Source organism: Denticeps clupeoides, chromosome 6 (genome assembly GCF_900700375.1).
Source record: "Denticeps clupeoides chromosome 6, fDenClu1.1, whole genome shotgun sequence".
NCBI lineage: Eukaryota > Metazoa > Chordata > Actinopteri > Clupeiformes > Denticipitidae > Denticeps > Denticeps clupeoides.
The window spans coordinates 3734650-3759110 of NC_041712.1; the positions used below are offsets into that span (position 1 = coordinate 3734650).

General features: G+C 42.0%; 3 protein-coding genes across 22 annotated transcripts in view; 2 read left to right on the plus strand and 1 right to left on the minus strand.

Annotated features, from left to right (window-relative positions):
* picalma (phosphatidylinositol binding clathrin assembly protein a) overlaps window positions 1-1649 on the plus strand; it is a 31093-nt gene extending 29444 nt beyond the window's left edge. For 13 of the 19 annotated variants that reach the window (XM_028983612.1, XM_028983611.1, XM_028983613.1 and 10 more), the window contains one exon: window positions 144-1649. Coding sequence is in view for 1 of the 19 variants with exons in the window: in XM_028983618.1 (XP_028839451.1) it covers window positions 144-158 (15 nt within the window). In the remaining 18 variants the exon portion in view is untranslated. The remainder of the gene's footprint in view (window positions 1-143) is intronic. The other 6 variants (XM_028983623.1, XM_028983624.1, XM_028983625.1 and 3 more) reach the window with 1 other exon arrangement.
* On the minus strand, window positions 1355-6862 carry ccdc83 (coiled-coil domain containing 83). Its single transcript, XM_028983639.1, has 10 exons — window positions 6346-6862; window positions 6164-6248; window positions 5909-6077; window positions 5108-5275; window positions 4918-5009; window positions 3670-3738; window positions 3473-3594; window positions 3305-3390; window positions 2340-2479; window positions 1355-2070 (listed from the first exon to the last, which is right to left on the minus strand). The coding sequence occupies exons 1-10, from the start codon at window positions 6402-6404 to the stop codon at window positions 1930-1932; spliced, it is 1131 nt and encodes a 376-aa protein (XP_028839472.1). The 5' UTR covers window positions 6405-6862; the 3' UTR covers window positions 1355-1929.
* Window positions 6531-23779, plus strand: sytl2a (synaptotagmin-like 2a). 2 transcript variants are annotated; one of them, XM_028983632.1, is made up of 17 exons: window positions 6531-6735; window positions 8764-9032; window positions 9454-9605; window positions 9682-9805; window positions 10990-11032; window positions 11139-11247; window positions 15945-16019; window positions 18201-18305; window positions 19122-19216; window positions 19819-19929; window positions 20114-20283; window positions 21028-21130; window positions 21213-21374; window positions 21505-21583; window positions 21839-21935; window positions 22101-22306; window positions 23363-23779. In XM_028983632.1, the coding sequence occupies exons 2-17, from the start codon at window positions 8932-8934 to the stop codon at window positions 23509-23511; spliced, it is 1881 nt and encodes a 626-aa protein (XP_028839465.1). In that variant the 5' UTR covers window positions 6531-6735; window positions 8764-8931; the 3' UTR covers window positions 23512-23779. The 2 variants fall into 2 exon arrangements, with proteins under 2 accessions (XP_028839465.1, XP_028839466.1); XM_028983633.1 differs by lacking the exons at window positions 6531-6735; window positions 8764-9032; window positions 9454-9605; ... (1 more) ...; window positions 10990-11032; window positions 11139-11247 and adding an exon at window positions 14294-15519.
* Window positions 23780-24461: the final 682 nt, after the last annotated feature.

Genomic DNA, 24461 nt, shown 5'->3' on the forward strand with positions numbered 1-24461 from the left:
TCTCCATCACGTTGTACACTTCTGCCAACTTCACGCACATGTAGCCAGTTTAGCGGAGGCTAGTCCTCAATTGTGCTGTGGGTGAGTGAATGCACCTCTGCCACCCTGAAACATGTTGACTCTGAATTTCTGTCCTCCTGCAGATGCAGTTCATGTGACCTGAAGGGAAACTGTACTTTCAGAAGATGAACCAGGGAGCAGCAAGTCGTAAACCTTTAATCCAACCCACTTTGCTGTCCTGCCCAGGAAGAACGTTCAATGGAATCATGGGGGGAATTGTGGGGGGGTGGGATGTTGGTGTCTAAACGCAACAAAGGCATCAGAGAACGCCACACCCATTTTTGTAATTTGTCTAACGAAGTAACAGTGTGTGCTGCTGTTATTTTAACCCAAGTATAGGGAACACTCATCCTGCTTGTCATCTGTACAGATACATATGGGTGTCAAGAGGTCACAGGGCGTGGGTGTGGGGGGCGGGGCTTAGTCATGTATCAGAGAATAGTTGGTTGTCACTCATACAGCTTGATGTTTTTCCAGGAAACCTGGTGGGGGTGGGGAGGGGAGGGGGGGTCCGGTAATCATGCATTATCTAATTTAACCATCATGAATTAGACAAAAGGCTAACTTCACTTTATACTATGATTTTTCTGATTATGATTTTTTTTCTGTTTGCAGTAGACATTCCTTGTGTATTTGTTTGTATTTATTTATGATTACCCATCGAGGACATTACAAGAAGGAAAAAAAAAAAAGTAATTTCTTTATCAAACTCTTCCTTGTGGGAGGTATTAGATCTTTGCGTCCATGGGTATGATTTGTATAATTGGATTCTGAGAGTGACTGAATTAAGGAAAAAAAAAAAAAGACTATTATAAATAAAAAATAAATAAACACGTGTAAAGATAGAGCACTAAGTATTCTCTCAACCAGTTTTATGTCTAGTGCAATTCTTTGTAGCTCAAACTCACAGCCCTACATTTGCAGTGGAGAATAGGGGGAGTATACAATTTATTAATCCACTTAGTCGATTCTGTGCCTAGGTTTCCTTCCCCCCCCCCCCCCCCCCCCCCCTTTCTTTTTTTTTTGTTTTGTTTTGTTTTTTTTTGCACAAGGGAACATTTCATCCGACTAGCGACGCACTACATTTGTGATTTAGCAGCATTGCACCGGGGAGGATCTGTATTGCTTTAATGCTTGGCATGTCATTATTTTACATTTTGGCTGTTATATGGCTGCCTTTCCAACCTGAATGTGCAAAGTCGTCTTCATGCTCTGGCCATCTTTCCTTAAACCCAGCACTAGGGGCATCCTTCACGGGAGGGAGGAGGGGCGCGCAGGTCACCGGAGGGGGCGATGAGGTGAGGGTGGGGGTCAGTAGTGTCTTTGTAAATTAGCAGTAGGTCCAGCTCAACAGGGGAAAGTGAGGCGCTGTTGATCGGCGCTTTGTAAATATAAAACCGACCCCGTCTGCTCGGGGTGGGGGGGGATACGTGAAGGATGGCCAGAATAAGGAGGTTGTTCTTATCATCCGTTTCATTTCACATATTTGCTGCATCGTCCTTGCAGATTCTATTTTTGTTTATATATTAAAATGTATGTAAGCAAAACATGGTTTATTTTCAAATAAAGTGCAGCTTCCACAACATCAATTTCAGACTGAACGTGCGTGTGTGCGTCTTGAAAATGATTGAAATGTATTTGGAAGTCATGTGAAGACGGGTGCGGTAACCTAGTCAACCAAGTGATGTATTTTGAATGATGGACGTCGAAAAGTACTTTTGTAAGCCACTCTGGATTAATGCTGTAAATGTTTAGGTCTTCAGGTCTGCACGAGAGGAAGGCCTGGACTTCACAGCGTGTAAAAGCTGGGGTTTTGGTGGTCCATGGTTGTTCCTCTTTCCTAAAAAAGGAAGATCTCGTCCTGGTGAACTACTGGAACCTGTTCTGGATCATGCGGCTGGTCACTGGCCAATCCTCAGAGCCCGAGGAGATGATGCTGGTGTGTAGCGTGGCCGCCTGACCAATCACCATCAGCACCCTCTTCTCCAGTAGGACCGGGTGCTTGGACTCCTAGGAGAGGGAATTGCACCGGACTAATAAGTACCTAGAGCTGCTGTGGATTCCACATGTTAACAAGCAGGAAGATTGTCTTTCTGAGCTGTCCGGTGTCATCGGAGTTAGTGGCCGTTTTCTCACCATCACTGTGCTCAATGTTGTAAAGATTTTTGTTGCCAGAACATTTTAATATCTATTTTTTCTTATTTGGTACATTGTTGCCTTTTAAAGTGATGTAAAATGTTTCTCTGGGCAAAGGTATGTGACACTAAATGACATGTTACCTGAAGGTCAGCCTGCCTGCCGTACAGTACGACGCCCACGTCATGCAGCCCAACCCTTGAAGGGCTGCTGCTGCGGTCACCTTCGTCCACCTGAACTTCAGCTCCCAGCCCAACAGGGGTCTGGGACCCAGTGGCTCTCTCTGTTGGGAGACGCAGATGATTTAAAATAATAATAAAATTAAAAAAATGTACATTTTCCTCCTTCAAACAAAGAGTGGGCAGATGTGGGGAAAGTCCAGACGTGGAATGTGCTCAGCCCCCATTGTTAATGCTAAAATCACTGTGTGTGTGTGTGTGTGTGTGTGTGTGTGTGTGTGTGTGTGTGTGTGTGTGTGTGTGTGTGTGAGAGGGAAGTGAGCGCGCCATGCTGTTTGACAATCCTGTACGGATGTGACTCAGTGGCTTCCTCTGCCATTAGCTGATACTGATCAGAAACTCCTTCCCACCGGCTGCCATTGTGCTGATTGTGCTGCCAGTTTCTGCATCATCTGGGCGTCAGAGCAGCTTGCACTGAATGTTTATTTCTTTTCCTGCGACAACACACTTATTTACATCCGGGAAATAGAAGTTTGGAAGCCAAATCATTTTGGGGACGTTAAACGGGAACTTCAGACCTCTATAATAACTAAACTCAAAATATCTGAAAGGAAAATATAAACAGAGGGAATAAATGAAAAAAAGTGCTGTCAGAAATTGCAGCACAATTATTTCCCTGCTTGTTTCCAATTCTTAAAATGAACTAATCCGATCAATTTGCATACATTTGTGAATGAATAAAAGACTGGTTGGGTTCAAACTATTTCACTTATTTTCACAATAAAGCTTTTATTTTATGACATTTCCTCCTGCATTCCTGCACGGTACTGCTTCAAAAGTTCTTATAGCGCCCTCTAGTGACAGATTCACTGCAAATGCAGTTCAAGAGTCAAAGGGATTTTGATTTCAAAACTTTTTTTTTTAAGTACCTGTTGATGCTGTTTCTGTCGTTTTGTCCCAGAAGTCGGCTGGTCCTATGGTCTGAGTCAAGAAGACATTCCTGTTGCACACAGGCCTGTATAATGCACAATGGAATAATTATTAGTTACTGTGACAAAAGAAGATGATCTCCATTGATGAGCTGTATAAGAGTTTACCTGGACATCTGTAGATCATCCAGCCTCTGCTCAACCAGACCACTAATCATCTCCAGGTTCTTCTCTTCCAGTTCCTTCACAGCTTCCTCTAAACTTGAGACTTTCTTTTTAAACAGTGCAACCTACAAAGGGTAAAATATTTTTTTAACTAAAGCTTAACATGTACTTAATGTGCTGTTGTGAGATGTTAACTGTACATGTTTTTTAAGACTCTGATTCTCTTGGATCTCTTGGTGGGCCTTCAAGTCAAGGAGCTCGACTGCCCTCTGAAAGACAAGGACAACACCAAAGGAGGTCATGGGGGTCACAATCATGGACTCTGGTCCCTTCTTGTCGAAGCAGGGACTCCACTCAACCTCTGAAGGTGTGCTGTGGTATCTGGTATCAAACCAGCAGTAGCAGATCCTTTACATCCTGCAAGTTGAGGTGGTGCCTCTGTTTTTACCAGCACATCCCACGGGTGATTAAATTTGGACTGAGCTCGGGAGAGCGTGGAGGTCAAGTGTTCCTCAAACCATTCTTGAAGCATCTGCAGTGCATCAAGGCGTGTTACCCTGCAATAGAGGATGCTGCCTACAGGGAACACCATTTCCAACAATGGAAACACAAGAATGATTTGTGGTACAGAACAACTGGTTTAAAGTGTTGACTTGACCTCCAAATCTAGAGGTCTAGTGGAGTCCATGCATCCAGGGCCATCAAGGGGAACTCCACAATATGTTATGATGTTATGGCTATATAAAAAGTAAATACATTTATTGTAATTCATACATAGACACTTCCAGAATTGTTTGGACGCACCTACTCTGTGGTGGTTATGGAGACTAAGATGGAGCTATTTTGAAGGATCCAATGCAAGAAGCATATTTTGTTTTGTTTTTTTGTCTTCACGGTCCTCTGTTGTCATCAAAAGCCACTTCGTGAGCTGCTGATTGAGATGAGTGAATGATAGTGTTCAGCATAAACCTTAAGGACTGTTGGAAACTGTCCCCATTGTCCCAAGGTGGTGGAGAGAAGATGAGTGTAAAATGGGTGGTAGTAGCCTAGTGGGTAACACACTCGCCTATGAACCAGAAGACCCAGGTTCAAATCCCACTTACTACCATTGTGTCCCTGAGCAAGACACTTAACCCTGAGTGTCTCCAGGGGGTGACTGTCCCTGTAACTACTGATTGGAAGTCGCTCTGGATAAGGGTGTCTGATAAATGCTGTAAATGTAAATGTACAATGCTGTATCTTCAATTTGTTTTATAATGTAATAAATGCAAGACACATAAATGAGTAAGTGCCTCCAATCTTTTGACTGGGATGGTAATGAAATATAATTGTTTTCAGATCCTGTTATAAATAGTGAAGTTGAGTCACTATTAGGAGCCATAGGCATCCTCAAATCAAGACTTCAACACAGTGTCTTGTGGACAGCAAAGAGTTAAAAAGCTCATTACCTCAACAGCGAGATGCTTTTGTTCATCAATCAGCCGGTCCATTTTCTCATTAATTTCCGTCACCATTGTTTCTAACATGTGCTGAACATGTCCTGTGGTAAATAAGTGTCCATGTTCATTCTGAGGAAACGACACCTTTCTTCTCCAGAAATAAACAGGAAAACGGAGCTGATGGACAGATGAGACGTGCCTGACATCTCCTGATATGTGTGCTGGGTTTTCAGCAGCTCATCCTCCCGTTGCTGGACTTGGCGCTGGTGTTGGAGACTGCCAAAGTTTTTATACTGCAGCCAGGTCTGCTGCTCGGCCCCCAGCTCCAGGAGCTGCTCCTCCAGGCGACTCAGTTCCTTGGGAAGTTCTGTCAAACAAACACAGACATTTCATGTCCCCAGCAGGCCAAAGTCATGCACTTAAAGGCAAAGAAACTCCTAACCAATAAATGGACACGGACATGGACACGTCCCTTCCTCCTGTAATGTGCCAATCATTTATCAGACGCCCATATCCAGAGAACAGGGACGGTCCCGCTGGAGACACTCATGACTATGACCATTGTCCAAATGCGCGAGGAAATACTTTTACTTTCACCATGAAACAGAGCTGTGATTTCAGCTCTGAATGTGGGAATATTCAACTGGGTGATAAAGACGTTTTAATGTTGAGTAGTCCTTACAGTCCCAACTGGGCTGAAAACCAGGACGGATCTCTTCCACGAGCATGGGACGTACCTTCTGATGTGGTTGTTGAAGAAATGAGAAGTATTCACAGCCAGCTGAACATGTTGCCAGCTGAGACATGGTCATTAATAATTAACTAATTAAACGAGCTAAATTCAATTCGGGTGGCAACTTTTCCCGACTTTATGAAATTCACCAGACGTTGGTCTCTTTATTTTTGAACTTGCTGAAGAATTCGACTTTGTACGCGGTGCCGGAATTTAGCGCTCAAACAGGATTGTAGGACCTGTAGTTTCTGCGATGAAGTGACGTACCCACCAGACGCGTCTCCATGTTGTGGACCAGCTCCAGGCTGAGCTGATGGGCCTCCTTCACCCGCTGCTGGTGGACCAGCTCTTTCTGCACCAGCTTCCGCTCCTGCTCTCTGGTTTGCTGGATCAGAGCCCTCGTGTGGACCTTCTGTTCTTCTCTAAGATGCTGCAACTTTCCCACACACCTCACATGGTTATTATTATTAGTCACACAATTTCAAAATGTCCAGTTTCTGACTGCAAAAGAGAGAAACCTACCAGTTCTTTCTGCTTTTGGTTTTTTGCCTGCAGTTGAAGCTTCTCATCTTGAAATTCTTGAATTTCCCTTTTCTTTTGCTCGATTCTTTGAGACCCAGGATAGAAAACGTGAGTTACACACCAACGTGAGTGATGCCAATCGTTACCAGTTTAACACGATAAAATGTCAGTCATCTCCTCACTGGAAGTGTAAGTAGACCTCCGACAGGCTGCTTCTGTCCCTCCTGCTCTTCTTGCCCATGTTATTTCGTCCCTGCGTTTGTATCCCGGTGCTGCTGCTGCCATGGCGACTCCGCGCCTCTCGACAGCGACACCTGGCGGCCGGATGGCGTCGTCGCGCAAATTATGCAACACGCGTCCGCTAAGCGCGAGAAAGAAAGGAAAGCCGCTCCCAGCGCACATTTACAGGCTGTGCGTGTCCCGACAGGCAGGTCTGCAGTAGAACGGCTCCGGACCCCTCTCTGATGTCCCGGCTCCCGTTCTGGAGCTCCGGAGAAACTTCATCCGCATCTTCTGCTGCTGCTCCTGCAGTCCGCGGGGTCCCAGGAGGCGAGGCGAGGCGAGGCGAGCAGGTAGGACAGGAGTATTTACAACACATTACAACACAGTATTTTATCATAAGGCAATGAAACATGGACCCAAACCCGCATCCCTCGGGACATGTATCTCCTTTTAACTTCCTGGTCGCCTTCTCTCGGTCCTGTGTGAATAATGTGCAGTGATGGACCAGCACCGTTAGTAGCTGTAAATAAACGCGGCACGTCAGGCTCTCGTGGTTTCCTGACGTGTGGACTTTAAGAAGTTAATGTTGGTTGAGGAATTCTATCTACAACATGTGAGCACAGAAAGCCTGATATTTTTTCTCTCTCACTTGGATGTATTCTCTGTGTCAGAGGTCAAACAAAATGTGGGCATCACATTCGTCTGAGGGTAGATGAGAAATATGCAGCGACAAAAGTCTTTTTTTGCCTCACTATCATTTGAGTCAGTGAATGGCCTGTATAAATTCACACATTTCCATAATGATGCAGTTTAATGTACAATTTTAAGGTTGAAATTGTGTAAGGGCATAGCTCCAATGGACAACCCAATATTTTTTACCCAGGATGCATTAGAAAAGGAAATCTTAAGAAATCAAAAAGATAAACATGTTATTTGTATCCAAATCTGAGTCACAATTGTCCCTAAATAATTATGGTGGCGGTGCAACGAGCAGCAGGGTCAAGGGTCATTTAAAATGCCCTGTGTTGATTAAGACACTGTGGTGTGGGCCACTTTCATAACAGAAAGAAGCTGATTATGTGAGCAGCATGCCTGGTCACATCAAGGCCATCACGACCGAACAACTATACAAATTAACGGTGAAAACGATCTCTAAATGGTTGTCATTGTTACTAGAACAACAACCATGCTAATTCTGGGTCGTAACACCGATTTTCTACACTTTTTAGGAAGAAGTTAGCAACTCCCCAGCTCAAAGACCCAGTTTCTCTTGCTCCACAAATCTGCTGTTCATTTCATTTATTTATTTGAGACTTAACCTGCTTTTGGAGGCGCAAGGACCAAAAGCAATTGAGCCTGAGCCTGGATAGCTGCATTTTTTTCTGCATTTCTCTCTGGCTTTCCCCTGTCCCTGCCTGTGCAAGCTCTGAGGGCAGAAGAGGCTTCAGATCCTTGTTCAGACTTGCAGCTTTATTCCAAACCAGACATTCCCATTTTCTGGTTTCAGGGCGACGGTACTTTTAATACCCTGTTTCAGTGAAGTTGATTCACATTTTTTTTTTATTTCTGTGAAGATTGTGCATAATGATAACTTTGTTACTTTGCTCACTGTAATTTGTGAATTATTTGTTTCTATTACAAATGAAAGGAAATATAAAATGTATATCAGTATCCTGTTAACGTGCAACATGCGCCTTCTTATTTTGTTTTACAAGGTTGCCGAAGTACTCTAAATATGAAATAATACATTTAGAACTGCGAGGCGTGATCTACGGCCGTCGCACAAAGGAGCGAATTCAGACTTGTTGACCATATTGTACGTCCACAGTTTCTGTTAGAATTCCTCACTGGATTTTTTTAAAGGCAAACCACTATTTCAAAAAGCATGTAGAGAAGGACCCTGAACAGGAGCAGAGGAGGGAAAAACAGTTCTGTTGCATCTCCCGACCATACGCATGAAAATACATGAAAAATCTGCAATGGATGGCGGACACTGTTGCTGCACTCAGATGCCATTATTGTTCAGAATATCGAACAATATGGTGCTCATGGTGTGATAGCGGTTGGAGGCAAGTGGCTAATTTGAATTAAGCTCAATTGGATTTGTGTATAAAAGAGGCTTTCAGAGGGTATTCAGCATTTTTTTTTTTTTTTTAAGCCTTCAAATTCGACCTCCGCTGATAGTCAGCTGACAATGCGCCGTCACATGCGCTGTCTAATCAGAGGTGGGGAAACCCACAAAGCCTTGCCGGCATTTTTATATTGATTCTTCACATATTGGCCACTTGTGAAACATCTGAAATGCGTTTGAAGTTTCCGAAGCGAAGATATTCCCACCGGATAACTGACTTTGATCCTGGTCTGTGTCTGCCGCATAGGCGCTTCCTGCACCGGTCTCCTGGAGAACCCACTGAACCCACCAATGGGTAGGAGCGGCTGATCCAGAACCAGTTCTGCATCCCATCCCAGGCACAGGCTCGGACCCCGTGGAGACCCTGCTCTGGATTTAACTTCTGAAGTGGAGGGGTGGAAAAAAAGGGGTCGTCATGATTGACCTGAGCTACCTGACCAGCGAGGAGCGGGAGAAGATCTTGGCTGTCCTGAAGCGGGATGCCAACCTAAAGAAGGCTGATGAACTGCGTGTTAAGTGAGTTGTGGTGCTTTTAACCAGATCGTTGTGGGAATAACCCTGAATTCTTAGGAAGCAAGGATACCTGGTCAAGAAGCTTCAGTCCCCAGTCCACACAGATGGGGACAGCAATTTGCCTACATGGCTGCGCCGTGTCCCTTTCATTTATAAGTTGCATTGGTGTTGCATTGTCTGTTTCTTTTCATTTCCATGCCTACAGACCTTTTTTTAAGTTGCATCTGTAGTAATTGTAGGAATGTTAGGAATTCCTGCATTTGAAATGTCAAGAGAAGCTGATTAGATTAGACATTAAGCCCACAAGATTGCAGCAGTTGCCCCTTTTTAATCATTTTCTCTCTGTGGGAAAAGTCATACCCCTTTACAAACAAGGTTTGAAAATTCACTTGTTCGTCTGTACTAATGTCCTTTGGTGTTGTAGGAAACTGGAGACTTCGGTGCATGACAGAACCCAGCTGAAGTACATGACTGGAGAGTGGTTTTATGAAACCAAGTCCCAGAGGCACCATGACCGAATCCACGGCTCTGACATTATCCAGGCTTCCATGAACAAGGAGAAACCGGTCACAATATGTGAGTGTGAACAAAAAGTGCAAGAAGGAAAAGGACAACAGCGGCAATCCAAATGTTGTGTCCTGCGCTTTTGCAGTGGAGCTCTCCCAGTCGTACAGTGAGAAGCCCAGCATGGTCAACAGTGCGAACCTTGAGGTCTTCATCCCCCCTGAGCTCTCTGGACTAATACAGGAGCCGTCACCGCAGCCCAGACTTAAGAGGTGACCACGCAAATGTCCAGATAAGTAGTTACTGTACTGTGATGGGTCAGAGGTCAGCGCATCTGACCCCCCCTTCAGTAATTCAGTGTTCCAGGGGAACTGTATATGTGTGAAAAAACTGACTTTATAAATATATTATGAACATTAAAGATCCCCTGACATGGGGAGCTTTTTTTGGCACAGACAGGAAGTTGTGTATGAACCCACTGAAAGTAAAACGAACCCACTGGTTCTTCAGAGTCTCGTGACTGAACTAAAATAATGTTTTAGAGGAGGAGTGGGAAAAAGAAACGGGAGATAGCCTTTCCCCTTTTTGATATAAACCTTTCTGATGACAATTGGAATTTTGGAATACAAATGTGATCAGAGTTTTATTATTGGCACAGAAGATGTACATATGTATGTTTGGTCCATCTGGAAGTAGTTTCCACCATAAATTCCTCTCTTATCTTTAACCATTAGGGCAAGTCTCTTCATTTGATTAAAGGAACTGTGCCGCTCCACCTCAAAACAAATAAACAGGACATCCGCCCATTATTTCTTCTGGCCAGAGCATGCATTAGGCACTAAAGGGCATGGTGCTTGAGCTCATTTGGTGATGGCGGAAAATGTACAACATGAAAAAAACATTAAGTATATATAGATCTAAAGATCAGAGACAGGTTCAGTCTGCATCTCTGCAGGGAATTAAGATGGAAACATTTCTCTGGTGCAGCTTGATCAATAGGAATGCTGGGGAAAAGAAGGGGGAAAAATCCAGGCATCCCGAGTAAGCTGCTTCAGTTCTCACATGCTCTTGTTTTTCGAGTTGTGTGTTCACTCGCACTGTTTCTGCTCACTCACAAGCTTTACACTAGTTACACTAGTTACACTAGCATTAGTGAACCTATCATTCTATATCGGCATCTGCATTTGATCATGGGAAGCAGATTTGTTTTTTAATATATATATATATATATATATATATATATATATATATATATATATATATATATATATATATATATATTAAAAAACAAATCTGCTTCCCATGATCAAATGTATATATATATAATTAACTGCATTCTTAATGTATTCTTTTGTGAAAGGATTGTAATGACTTGCATTGTACACAGTACATTTTGGATTGTGGACTACACTAAATATATTTTATTTACATATCTTTTTTTTTTTTTTTTTTCCAGAAATGAACACAACACATTAACAGCACCTCAACCTCAAACTAAGGTGCCCTGAAGTAAATAACTGCAAGGAACTTAAATGTATAGGAGTCTCATTTCATTGAAGAAAGTCATTTTGATCTCACAAAATCAATCTGATTTTGTGTTTTAAGGAAAGACAAAACCCATTCAACAGTGGGCCATTGAGACAAGATCCTTCATGTGGGACTGACCAAAAATTATTAAATGGAGCTCAGAAGCCGAAAAATACACCTGAAAAGGGTAAGACAACAGCAATAAATACCCAACCCATAAATACACTTACCAGCCATCTGTGTCCTGGCTTCTTCTAAGAGTAGAATTTATGTAATTGGCTAGTTGTGATTGGGTAATGAGAGTAATCAGACATTCTGATATAAATAATAATGTTTTAATTTGTACTCTTTTAAGCATCATTCCAACATTGTACTAATAGCGTATTTTTTTGACACATGGTACAATGCTCTATATCGGTTCCTGTGTCAGAAACACATTATATGTAAAGAACATGTAAATTCTGCAACCTGTGAAGCCACCCAACACACTGTTCTGAACTGTGTTTTTATGTATTTTCTTATTGAGTGCAGTTTTATCCCATTTTTGTTGCTCTTAATAATGTACTCTTTTTAACTGAGTGTTGAATCTTAAAGGAAAACACTCAAAAGCATTTTCCTTGCACAAAACAGTAAGTCTTGGTGACTGATCCCATGTAACCCCATGTATGTGAGCCTCCCTTTGGCAGCCTTTCATATTTGCATGCTAAATACTTTTTGCATGAGAGTCATATGCATGCAGTTTTTGGTTTGGGACACTTCTTTTATAACTGGTGTATTTTAGTACTCTTGCGCAGTTGTGGAAATGAGTGCATTAGTGAGCAATACCCAATGGCCCACGCTATGAATGAATTCATTGATGGTTCTTGAATTTGTTGTAAATGAAACTGGTGCCACTCTTGTCTCATTGAAATTGGAAATAATGTGCGTGTTGAAGGCAGCATTAGGCACGACACTGAAGTTGCTGAAGTTGAAACGTGTCTGTTTAAAGATATCTCACAAGAAATAGACACCAAACTCATCAAGCAAAGGGAAGCATTTTATCTTCTAACCTGTGTTCATTTGTTAGCTGCTCAATGGTTGATCGTTTTGTGTTTGGAACTGGTCGTGAGTGCAGTTGCGGGCAGATACACTCTGTGAGGATGGTGAATAACTGGAGACATTAAGATTCTATATCTAAGCAATTAAAAGATAGCTCTATAAGCAATACAGCACTGCACTATGGTAATCTAGATACAAATAGGCAATATAAGACACAGGACTGATTTATTGTGACTACCATTTTGAACAAATATGTACAATTTGGTAAAAAGAAGTCAAAGTCCACTTTATTGTCATCGCACCATATTCAAGTATACAGAGAGACAAGATTACAAAACTTCGGGGATTCACAATGTGCAAATGGAATAACACACAACAACAAAAAATTACAAAGGACATTGTACACAGACCCATAATATAGTGCAGGTCGAGACAAACCAGGCAGACAAGTAGCAGCAATATATATAATAAATATATTGATATATTTAGTGTATATGGTATATAATATATGATTATAATAATAGTAGTAGTAGTGATATTATAGTATGATGATGATAATAATAAGAAGAAGAAGAATGAAAGCTAAACCCAGACATGGACAGTAAGAGTCTGCTAAATTAGTGCAGAGAAACATGTTAATGCAAGTTTGCTGTTTTCTATTAGCTTGTCTACTCATCAGTTTTTGGTAGTAGTGAGTTGAAATTCTGCCAGATGTACAGTGATTGATGGGAACTTGCATACATTGTTTTTCATGTATGTTGTCTGTGCATTGTGTGTACTTATTCACCTGAAAAATGTATATGTATATTGCTTTTGTTTCCTCTGCACATACTGTATTAAGGAGATTTAAAACTTTTTTTTTTTCCACCCCTAATTGAACTAATTAGTGCTGAACAGCACAGAGATTTGGTGTGCTTGGTGTAGGTATAACGGTATGCAGTTGCTCGAGGGGATTACACTGAGAGGCGTGTACTCCTGGATTTAGGCAGTAAGCTCTAGTGCGTGACTAGTCTGTACCTGCACACACAGATGGAAAGTTTTTCCTTTGCGAGGGGAAAAAAGCATTACGGGTGGTTTTGTGAGAAATCATGTCAGAACACAGATCATCTGTATTCTATCTCAGTCGCTGTTAAAAAAAAGTCGTAATGTTATTATGGTATTTATTAACAGCCTACACATCTTCTTTAAGGAGCATTTTACCCTGAATTCAATAATAGGATGGGATTATATCACACGAAGACAGATGAAAGTTAAGATCAGGAACAAAAGCAGTTTCACAGATGCAGTTGAAAGGTTTATTGTTTTACAAAAATACTTATTGAGTTTAATGTACATAATAATCATAAAATTGACTTTATGACTAACTTCATACAAATAATTACATCAATTGAATGATCTGTTGATCTTTAGTACTAATCATAATTTTATAATTCACATAAGAAGAGACATGTGTTGAATGCTGGAACAACAAATTGATTTTTTTTATGAACTAAATGTGCTCACAACACTGCTGTGCTGTTTGGCTTTGAATTTGAATTGAAGTTGAGCCCATCCAGAAACCTTTGTTCTGTTGCACATTGAGCATGAAACCCATGCATTTCAGAAAGTTGGATCTTTACACTGCAGCTGAATCTGTTTCCACTAGCGATGTGCTATACCACGTATTCAAGTTGGTATCTGCGATAATACCTCCTACACACAATTATGATTCGAAATGCAAATATTATAACAACTCTTCAACTCTTTCGCTGAATTTGAATAGTTTTCAGTCAAGCAACAATGGATGAATATTAGCTCGTATTAGTGTAAAATGCATGTGTTGAATGCACGTAGTGAATGGTGAAACATGCTTCTTGCTTTGTATTATACAATTACCTAAACATTATTGTTACATTTTACATCTATGCTGTTTGACAGACACCCTTGTCCAGAGAGATTTTCCATCAGTGAAGTAATCACTAGGACCCCAACTATAAATCATCATTTAATGCACTGTATTGTAGTTGTTCTTATATAAGACAGATTACTAAAAAAAGTTTACAATTTAGGTCTTAAGCTGCCATGTGAAAATACTCAGTGACTGTGCTGTTCTGACCTTGAGGGGAAGTTCATTCCACCACCGAGGGGCCAAGACAGAGAAGAGTCTAGACAAGTGTCTTCAGCAGTGGAGGGAACGTAGCAGAGGGGTGGTGTGGGAGAAATTGGGAAGGTTGAGAACCAGTCGTGCTGCTGCATTTCGTATTAGTTGTAGAGGCCAGATGGCATTCAGAGGTAGAACTGCTACAAGGGAGTTACAGTAATCCAGTCGTGAGATGAACGAGTACCTGGGTGGCCCGTGTTGATGGATAAGGGCGGATCCGTCTGATATTGCAGAAAGGGAATCTACATGAGCGGGAAAGGTTGGTGATGTGAGTCCAGAAGAAAAGTTGTTTGTCTATAGTTACTCCAAGGTTGCATGCAGTTGCGGTAGGGGAGCCATTACAATGGCTTATTAAGGATGTCTAATATAGAATTTGTGTATTTGGTGTTGTTTTGCATAGTTTATTTAAGTGTACTTGATATTCATCTGTGTATACAAAACATGTAGTCATACTAACAATTTTCTCTGCACACCCTGCATACTTTTCTGAGTATGCCAGTCCAGCGCAGGTTGAAACCTAATTTTTCACTTTGTTCTGTTAGTAAAGGTTTCATCATTCATGTTGAAAATGAATTTTTTGTGTGTTCTGTTCTTTCCATGTTTTCCCCTCATTGTCTGTTTTTTTCCCAGAGTTGCTTTTGCTTGAAGAGAGCTTCATAACCCCGCTTACTAATCTAAGCTCAGAAAGTTGTGACAGCTTTCAAGTCACCCCAAATTTTCCCGCACCAGAAAATGTACTCCTGAAACAGAAAATGTACTCTTCCCATGAGTCGCTTCTAGAGAACCGGGCCCATGCCCCCAGACTTCCCCCTCCTAAAGGGATCCTTAAACTGACCTCCAGCTACAGTTCCTGCGATTCCCTGCCAGTCCGCAGGAACAGTGGGCAGCTGCTAGACCCACTGAGTCCCCCAGACTCACCCAGCTCTCTCTTCAGCTCAGGGGACTGGTTAGAAAGAAAGCAAGTTAGGTTTTCCTCCGTCGTCACCGGCATCAACAACGTGGTGGATGATGATGATGATAATGAGGCCGGGGACCATGACAGCTTCTTACCCTCAGAGGACAGCAGCAATGGGTTTATCCATGAAGATGACAATGATAGGTTAACTGAGGAGAACGAAGTGGCATTAGATTGTCCAGTGGCTGCTCACTTCTCTCCAGGGTCCTTGTTTTGTGATAATGGGCCAGCAGATCGAGAAGATGTTAAGTCAGGCGAACGTGAGAATAGTAGAGGAGGGAGTGACATGAAAATCCCTGATGAACTCTCAGCTGGGGCGTTTAATGGTAAGGAATAACGTTCTTATTAAACAACTGAATTCTGGAGATGTAGCCCAATCAGCAAACCAATCATAACCTTTCTGCCCATCTGTCCTCATTAGTTCTCCTCATCAGTCTGATGTTTCTGATTTTACTAACAGATTCTTGACAGAATGAGTACATGGCCTACATTGAGTCATTTTCCATTCTGAATGGCTTCTCTCTGCATGCCTCATGCATACATGTAATGAATGCACATGTGTCTGTCTGTGTGTGCTGCTGATTTTGCTGATGGTGATTGGTGACTGCAAGGAATGTGCATCAGTATAACATCTAGAGTTATACTGAAATACACTGTTTGGTGTAAATGTTGATGAATAAACCTGTTTCTCGCTTAAGCACGAAAGTAAAAAACAATTCCATGACATTGAGTTTTCTGATCCTTTTTCCAGATCAACATGAAAATCATCATGCTGATCCTCCAATAATTCAGGTGTCTGACGTCCATGGCGCTGTCTCTGGGAGAGGTAAGCCCATTGCCGAGTGGGCAGGCAGTCAGTCTTGTAAGCTAACGGAAGAGAGTCAGTCCATTGCTAAGGTACTAGATTGGTTCAGCCATGGCTCAAGCAGCAGTGATGGGCATAAGGGGCAGCTCTCGTTGGAAGAAGACCGGAGAGAACCTGAATGTCTGGATGGCTCTGGTACAGAAGAACTTGAAGAACCACAGATTGTAGTGATGCCTTCACCAAAGATTAGGACAAGTCATCAATCATTGCACTATAGAGATGAAGAAGAGGGCCATGAAGGTCAGTTGAATCACTGTGATGAAAACAAGGAGGAGGGATCTTCTCTGAAAAGTCAATTGATGAGAACCAGTGCAAATATAAGAGATGCCATTTTCAAGTTGGAACAGAGAGCTGAGATTATGGAAGAAACTAAGCCAGTAGATCAAAGTGGGTCTCCACCCTGTCATGATTCTAGTGATCAAGTTGACCGATCATCTAAACTGGCCAACCTGAAGTCCTTCTGGGAAAATGAGAACAGAGGTCCAAAGGTGTTAATCAGCAATCCCAAAATGATTTCAAGGAAGACTGAGGGCAGCCAAAAAGTTCACTCGCAGGACAATTCTGAAGAGGGTAAGATCTCATTCACACCATCTGGCAAACAAAACACCAGAACATCAGCATGTGAAGACAGTAAAGATGCCAAGGTCAGTTCATTTAGTCCTGTAGAACCCTTACCTGGTCACATCAGTGGAGTGAAAAATACTGTTAATTCAAACAAAACGTATGATAAACGTCCGGGCTTGTCAAAAGAAGTGAAGGGTGTCCCTCTGTCTAAATCTCCATTAGGGGTCTCATTGCTCCGTTATAAAGAACTTGAAGGTACTTTTGGCCCTCCAGCAATTTCGTCTTCTAGTGAGGAATACATGTTTGCCAAGACCCTCTGGGAGGAAGACAAACATGTCTTTGTGAACCCATTTGCAGATACCAGTGACGAAACCTTTTCTTTGCAGTCTTCTGGAACAGCCATTACCTCTCCATCTGAGGATAATGAACGAATGAGAGACTCTCAAAACAAAGAGAGGGTTGGTTCCACAGACTCAAATGATGATAATTACCATAAATGCCTGAGAGATGAACTGAAGGTTTCACCCAGAGACTCTTACAGAACTAAAGTCAACCTTCTTTCACTTAAAACCTTCCCCATAGATATTAGCACTTTCAACAAAGCTCTGGAAGGAAGGTCTGAAACTTCACTAAATACAGGAAGCCATGGCTTAGAATCTGAGAATTCTGTTGACAAAAAGGTCTGCCTTTCTCAGAGTAAGGCAGGGTGGCCTGAGCTCAGACGGCTTTCTCTGCCACAGAGAAGCTCCGACCTGTCCAAGCTATGTGACGTTGTTGCCACCCATTCTGCCAAAAGGGCTAACAGTCAGCCTGCAGAACCCAGCAGCTCAGGTAACTTCATTGTGAAAGAAAGCAGCCCATATAGATCTTCTCCAGAGAGAGTCTCGGACAGACGTTCTAGTGGAAACTCTCTAACACTTAAAGACCAGAAACTGTTGGAAGAATCACACAGCCACCTTGCCAGGTCTTTTGTTCCCCGAAGCCCTCAGCACTACCTGGGCATTCCAGAGTGGATGCACGTGCCTGAGTTTTCCAACCTATCGGAGATGATGGAGAGGAGCAGATCTTTGGGAGGCGATAGCAGCGACGACTCGTCCTCCATTGCTTTTCAGGAAGACTCGGAAGATGCTGCCTCCTCCAGAAGCAGCACGCCTTGTTCTGATGCTTGTTCGCTCTCTTGGACAAGTCCGGCCTGTGAGCTCTGAACATTTCTATCATTGTAGTCTAATGTATTGGTAGATGTTGATTTTGGCAGACCCTAACTCCACACTAAAATATTTGCTGACTACAAAGATGCAAGTGATGCTTCCCATTCTCTCCCATAGCGACTTGTTTCCATGTCATCAATAATCTTGCTTCTACCTGTGGACCGTAGTTTCTTGTTCTCCGTAACATTTCTTATGAGCTGTAGGAAAACCTTTGAGCTAATCATCCCCTTTCCTAATCCGGAATCATTGTAAAATTTAACAAATGATCAGTGGGATTTAATATTTTATTATGTAGACCTCAGGGATGTAGACCTCAGCATATGCCCATTTTCATGATAAATATTTGAGTTTGCTTTTTGATCTGTGGCAGGTAACATTGAGGATGCGAGCCCAGCCAGGCGAGCGATGAAAAAGCTGAGCCCCAGGCCGTTATCCCTGTCCAAAAGTCTGGAAGATATTACAAAAGTTCCGGCATGTGAGTGTGATGTTCTCCACCAGAGTGGGCAGATGCTGAACTGGTGCTGGACTGGTGTTTCAGTACCTTTTTTACACCGTGTAAATGCTGGTGGGGCAGAAGTTGGTTTACCAAGGCATGCATGGTAACTCAACTGGTGTTTTTTTTTTGTTTTTTTTCTCTCCACCTTTCAATGGACTGATTGCCTGTCTAGAGGTTGTTCCTGCTTAGCACCCTAAGCATGCTGGGATAAGGTCTCGCTTTCCTGCAGCCAACACTTAATCATTTGTAGATTTTAGTCACAGTTAATAGTTTTTCTTTGTTAAAGTCATCAATATAGATGTGTTTACCCAGCAGATGTAAATTGCAAGCTGCACCATGTGCTGCTATGAATTATTAACAATGTGCAGTTATCATACAGCACATTTAAACCATTGATCAACATAACGAATTAAGCTAATGGTGTGTCACTTTCTGCTCACATAACTGCAAGTCTTAACATTAATAATATTTTTAATGGCCTTTCTTGCATTCTGAATTTGCAAAGCAAAAATTATGCTTGATCATAGTGTAATGAATGTACACTACGTTAATGTGCTGAAGCTTAGTGTGAATTATGGAAAAGGTTTCTTTTTTTTAAACACCGCTGATGGAACCCGCTGTACAGGTTTTGGCAGTAGGCCTGTTAAATTGCTTGTTGTTCTCCCTGTTTGATGGTTTCAGTAAGTTTACCGCTGACATGAAATATCCTCCCAACAGTGTTCTATGTACCCAGAAAAGATGTGCACATTCATCTTAATCTATTTGCCTACTTCCCAATCTTTCTGATCTCTCTAGTGTCTGCAACCCCCATTTCCCCCACCTCCACCTTTTTAAACCCAGAACAGATGAAGATGATGAGCACATCAGTGCCTTCCTCTCTGCAGGAACAGGTATTGTGGTCAATGTGGCAGGCTGGTATGTTCAGACAAGACTCAAACATGACTCACTCACCAAAAATCTTGCAGCGCGGCTGTCGTGCCCGATTTTGTCCTAATAGTTATTGCCTTCAAACCATGTCATCTCTGTGTAGTATTACCTGGAGGAAAATTTCACCATGCTTAAGTATGGCTTCTTATTCTAATATCAAGGTGAATTTGACTGTATGTTACGTAAAGCACGCCCAGGCTTAATTTGTGCCTTTGCAGCCATTATGCTGCTTTTTTTTTGGAACCCAGAGGAAATGCTGACTGCATTTTGAAATGTTTCAGAGTATGCATATTTAAAATGTAGCTGCAAAAATAAAACAGATTAAGCATGAATTTTTAATTGAGGTGATGTTGAAGTGCCAAGGATGCAAAGATGCCTTAATGTTTATTTTCTTTAATATTTGGCCTGGAGTGTGCATATGCTATAAAGGAAAAAGCAAGTCAACATAAACTTATACTCAATATCTGACTTTTGTTCATTAGGAAGTGTGAAATTTTCCTTTAGATTTCCTTTGGCCCACAGCCTGGCCAAATTTAACCTGTTTTGTTTGTGCACTGTCTTGTAGAGCAATGGCAGATTCCCCCCAGAGAACAGCTTCCATGCCGACAGACAAAAGGCGATGAACAGCTCACAAACTAACATTAGCTGCTCCTCTGGCATGGCATCAATGTCCTCTGTATGTCGTGAACTGGCTGACACTGCTAACCAAGCATTTAAATAGTTTAAGATAACTTTGCTTGTAGAACTCTGCCTTAAGCCGAGGAAGATTTTTAGAGAAACTAACAGTGCTGATTAATTAATGTGAAGTATATTGAAAAGATTTACTGATTGTCTTTTCATTTTTTGGGCTCTATGTGAAGGCCAGCGGCAGCGTCATGAGCATCTACATGGGTGATTATGGGAACGTAGAGGTTCGGGGAACCATAAGGTTTGCCATGAACTATGTGGAGAAGATAGGAGAGTTTCACATCTGTGTGGTCCAGTGCAAAGACCTGGCAGTGGCGGAGCCCAAGAGGAACCGCTCTGATCCGTAAGATAAATCCGTTATTATCCCTCATAATGGTCCAGGCCAGAGTGGCCCAGGTAATCCATGTCTGGAAGGAGACGCTGAGCTTCTACAGATTGTACAGTGCAGTCTTTTAAAACTGAATTGCTCAGTTTTTAAAGTGAAGTGATTGTCACATGTGATACACAGCAGCACAGCACATGGTGCACACAGTGAAATTTGTCCTCTGCATTTATCCCATCACCCTGAGTGAGCAGTGGGCAGCTATGACCGGTGCCCGGGGAGCAGTGTGTGGGGACGGTGCTTTGCTCAGTGGCACCTCAGTGGTACCTTGGCGGGTCGGGATTCGAACCGGCAACCTTCTGATTAACCACTAGGCCACCAATTCAGTGATGATGCTTGTCAGCCCACCATGTTGTGAGGTCTTCATAGATTCATAGTCTTCATAGTCTTCTTTTTTCTGTGTGCACCAGCGCTTCCCAAGTCACATGCTTATGCATGTATCTAAGTGTATAGCAATGTACTCAATATAAATCAGTAACATTTTAAATGGACACCATAACAGCATATGAATCATGCAAGCTCTGAAATGAAGAACTAGTACTGTACAAATCCTGTTTTAGCTGTAAGTGTCCCACCTGACTGGGATTATCTGTCAAGACTGACTGTGAAAAAGTGGTTTCTATGAGAGGAAAAGTTTAGGGTCTTTTCAGTTGGAATCACTTTATACTTCTATTTACTGAATGTATTCTGTTTTTCCCAAACTAGGTATGTGAAATGCTACCTTATGCCAGATAAAACCAAGCTGGGAAAGAGGAAAACATCAGTGAAAAAGAAGACACTAAATCCAACCTACAATGAAATTCTTAAGGTATGAAAACATGTTTGCAGTAACGGTGCATCTTCATGATGACTCTTTGCTCTGATCTACGTGCATTGTCCATTTCTTGCAGTATAAAATTGCAATGGAAACTCTTAAGACTCAGACTTTGAACCTCTCTGTGTGGCACAATGACACCTTTGGACGAAACAGCTTTCTTGGCGAGGTGGACATTGATTTGTCAAAGTGGAGCTTCAGCAACACTCAGATGAAAGACTTTGTGTTAAAGGCCCGGGTAAATAAAGACTTAATTTACTGGTCTGTTAAGGGGTGAAATGAGAGACGGCTCATTTATCATGCCACCTGGATGTGTGTGTGTGTGTGTGTGTGTGTGTGTGTGTGTGTGTGTGTGTGTGTGTTTGTAGCCTGCTGCTCACTTCAAGCCCACAGACCACAGAGGAGAAGTGCGAGTGGCTTTACGGTTCCTGCCTGGAGTTTCTCAAAGTAACATTTTCCCCTTCGTTTGATCTACATTTTCACCTCTCTAGCAACATCTAGTGATTTAGAAAGTTAATTTCACGCAGTCACTGCGTTTGATAAGGCTGTAAAGGAAAATAACAGGTTCAGATCTCCGAAAACATGTTGCGTTTTTGCTTTTTGATTGTATGAATGATAACTGAAGATCATTTAATAAATTATGCTCTTCACTTATCTTTTGTTATTATTTAAAAAAAATCATCTTGTCCATGGAATTTCTAGGCAAAAGCCTCCCTAAGATGGGTGAAATCCAAATCTGGGTGAAAGAATGCAGAAACCTGCCTGCTGTGAGAGGTGTGATAGACCCTTTCATTAAATGGTAAGAATTTCATAAAATACTTTTATGTCCGTGTGTATCCTTGTCTGTATGCACTGATTCTCCTGCATATTTTGTACATTATCATGACGAATTATTTGAATGTAAATTATAATGAACTGCAGTAGATGGACATTTTGAATTGAATGCAATAAATGGACATTTTAGTGCAGTCCTCCCAGACACAAGCAGGAAGAGCCGACAGAAGACGCGGGTGGTGAAGAAGTCTGCGAATCCTGCATTTAACCACACCATGGTGTACAATGGCTTTGGGGCTGAGGATCTGCAAGAAACGTGTGTGGAGCTCACTGTCTGGGACCATGACAGGCTTAATAATCACTTCCTTGGTGGCCTCAGGCTTGGCCTAGGAACAGGTAAATCGACTCAGACTGTATCAAGACTGTTTGTTAGGCATGTGAAAGAATAGATTGTTGACAGGAACAATGTTTTTATGTGTAGAGAAACATGAATGAGCTAATAATTCAATATTCGTACTTCAGCATCCATCTCTGCTTTCTGAATCCAGTTGCTCTTCTCTGTTCTCTAGTATACAACCTCTGACTTGATCCCTGTGATGTACGAAAAGGTCCAAGTAAACTCCATATTACTTTCACATGGGCTCATATGGAGACAAAGGGAACCTGTGTTTTACTCCAGCGTTCCCCTGAAAATGTTCAGAGTTCAAGTAGTCAGCTGTCCTCACATGTAGCCGAGGAAGCATGTGCTACTCCTCCTTCAGACAGACAGAACAGGGCATAGAAATGTTGGGAGGCAGGTGCTCAAGACAACAGAAGCGGCACATGGTGGCCTAGCCGATAAGGAAGCGGACTCGTAACTGAAGGGTTGTGGGTTCAAATCCCAAACCGCTAAGGTGCCACTGAGGTCTCCTTGAACAGAACAATCACTTTCAATTAACTTTATTTCTATGATGTAATTAGACTAGCTCCCTTGTCAACAGCTATTGGTGACTAATACCTGAAACATAGGATGGTACTGTCCTAGTGGGTAACACAAAGCCTCTGGTTCAAGCCCCACTTACTACTGTTGTGTCTCTGAGCAAGACACTCAGTGTCTTCAGGGTTTAACCACTGAATGCTCTGGATAAGGGCGTTTGCTGAATGCTGTACAATTTAAATTTTTAAATTTACTCTGGGTGACTATAATTTACTTCTCTTTACCAACAGTAACTGTTATGCAACTCGGTGTATGGAAGGTCTATGGAGGTGCACGGACTCGTGAACTAGCAGAATGAAAAAGAAATTGTATATCAGCCATTACATGCTTTTAAATTGAGAATGATCCCATGGGATCAGAAATTGGAAATTGTTTGAGGACCACCTGGTATCTGTCTGTGCATGTGCCCGTAGATAAAAATGTTCTGGTGGAAATTATATTTATATTAAAAATTTGTGCATATTGTCCTTCTAAAGGTAAAAGTTATGGCTCTGACGTTGATTGGATGGACTCGAACCCTGATGAAAGAACAATGTGGGACAGAATGATGGAATCTCCGAACGAATGGGTGGAAGATGTATTACCTTTGAGAATGCTGATGATGGCACGGAGTATGTCGAAATAAAGAAGCCTCAGTCTTGGAACGTTATGGATCTCAAATAACTAAACTGTACTAATATTTTTAACCCTTTAACTAAAAATTTATGTGAATATATATGGAGTGATTGATGCAAGGTAATAATTTGTTTAAATCAAAGTGTTACCATTATATATCTTTTATTTTTGTTCTCTTTAAATTGTTTTAACAATTTTTCCAAATGTAAAGCATCAATGTGTTGTATATCTATATATATTTAATATAAAATCAAAATAAAAATCACTTTATTTTGTAATGTGTGTTGTTTAACACTGATTCAACACATATAAAAAGCGCACATTTATTTATTTTAAATGTTATTACTTTTTCTGTATTTGCAAAGGGAATTTCATTGGCTGGTTGTCCTCCAGTGAATACCTACATTATTCCTTAATATAATTTTACTCTAATGGTGTATTCATGAATAGTTTTTTATGACTACAACGTTGTTTAATTGTTAAAAATAGTACTTGCTGTATCATTTACAGCATTTATTAACTATTTCCATAGTTGTTGATGGGATGGGGTTTTATGGGCTTGTAGCATCTGGAGGTGGGTTTCCTGGGGGGTGGTCCAGGCTGGGGGTACGGCCCTGGCTGGGATGAGGCTCTGACAGCCCTTGGAGGGGGGTGTTTTACTGGCGGTTGCATGCTGGGGGAATCCATTGTCTATGGACGTAGCTTACTGGTCTGACGGCTGCGTCACTCGGGCGGATCCAGGGTGGGCTTGGGGGTCTGATGCTTTGGGGGTGCTCTGCCTCTGGTCTGGGGGACTTGGGTACTGATAGGTGTGTCACCGACCTTGTGAGTTGGTGTATACATGGTGCATACAGTCTTTGGCGGAGCCGACCGGGGTTCAAATTCTAAAATCTTTGGCGAGGGCAGCGGTGACCTTGCGGTTAAGGAAGCGGCCCCAAAATCAGAAGGTTGCATGTTCAG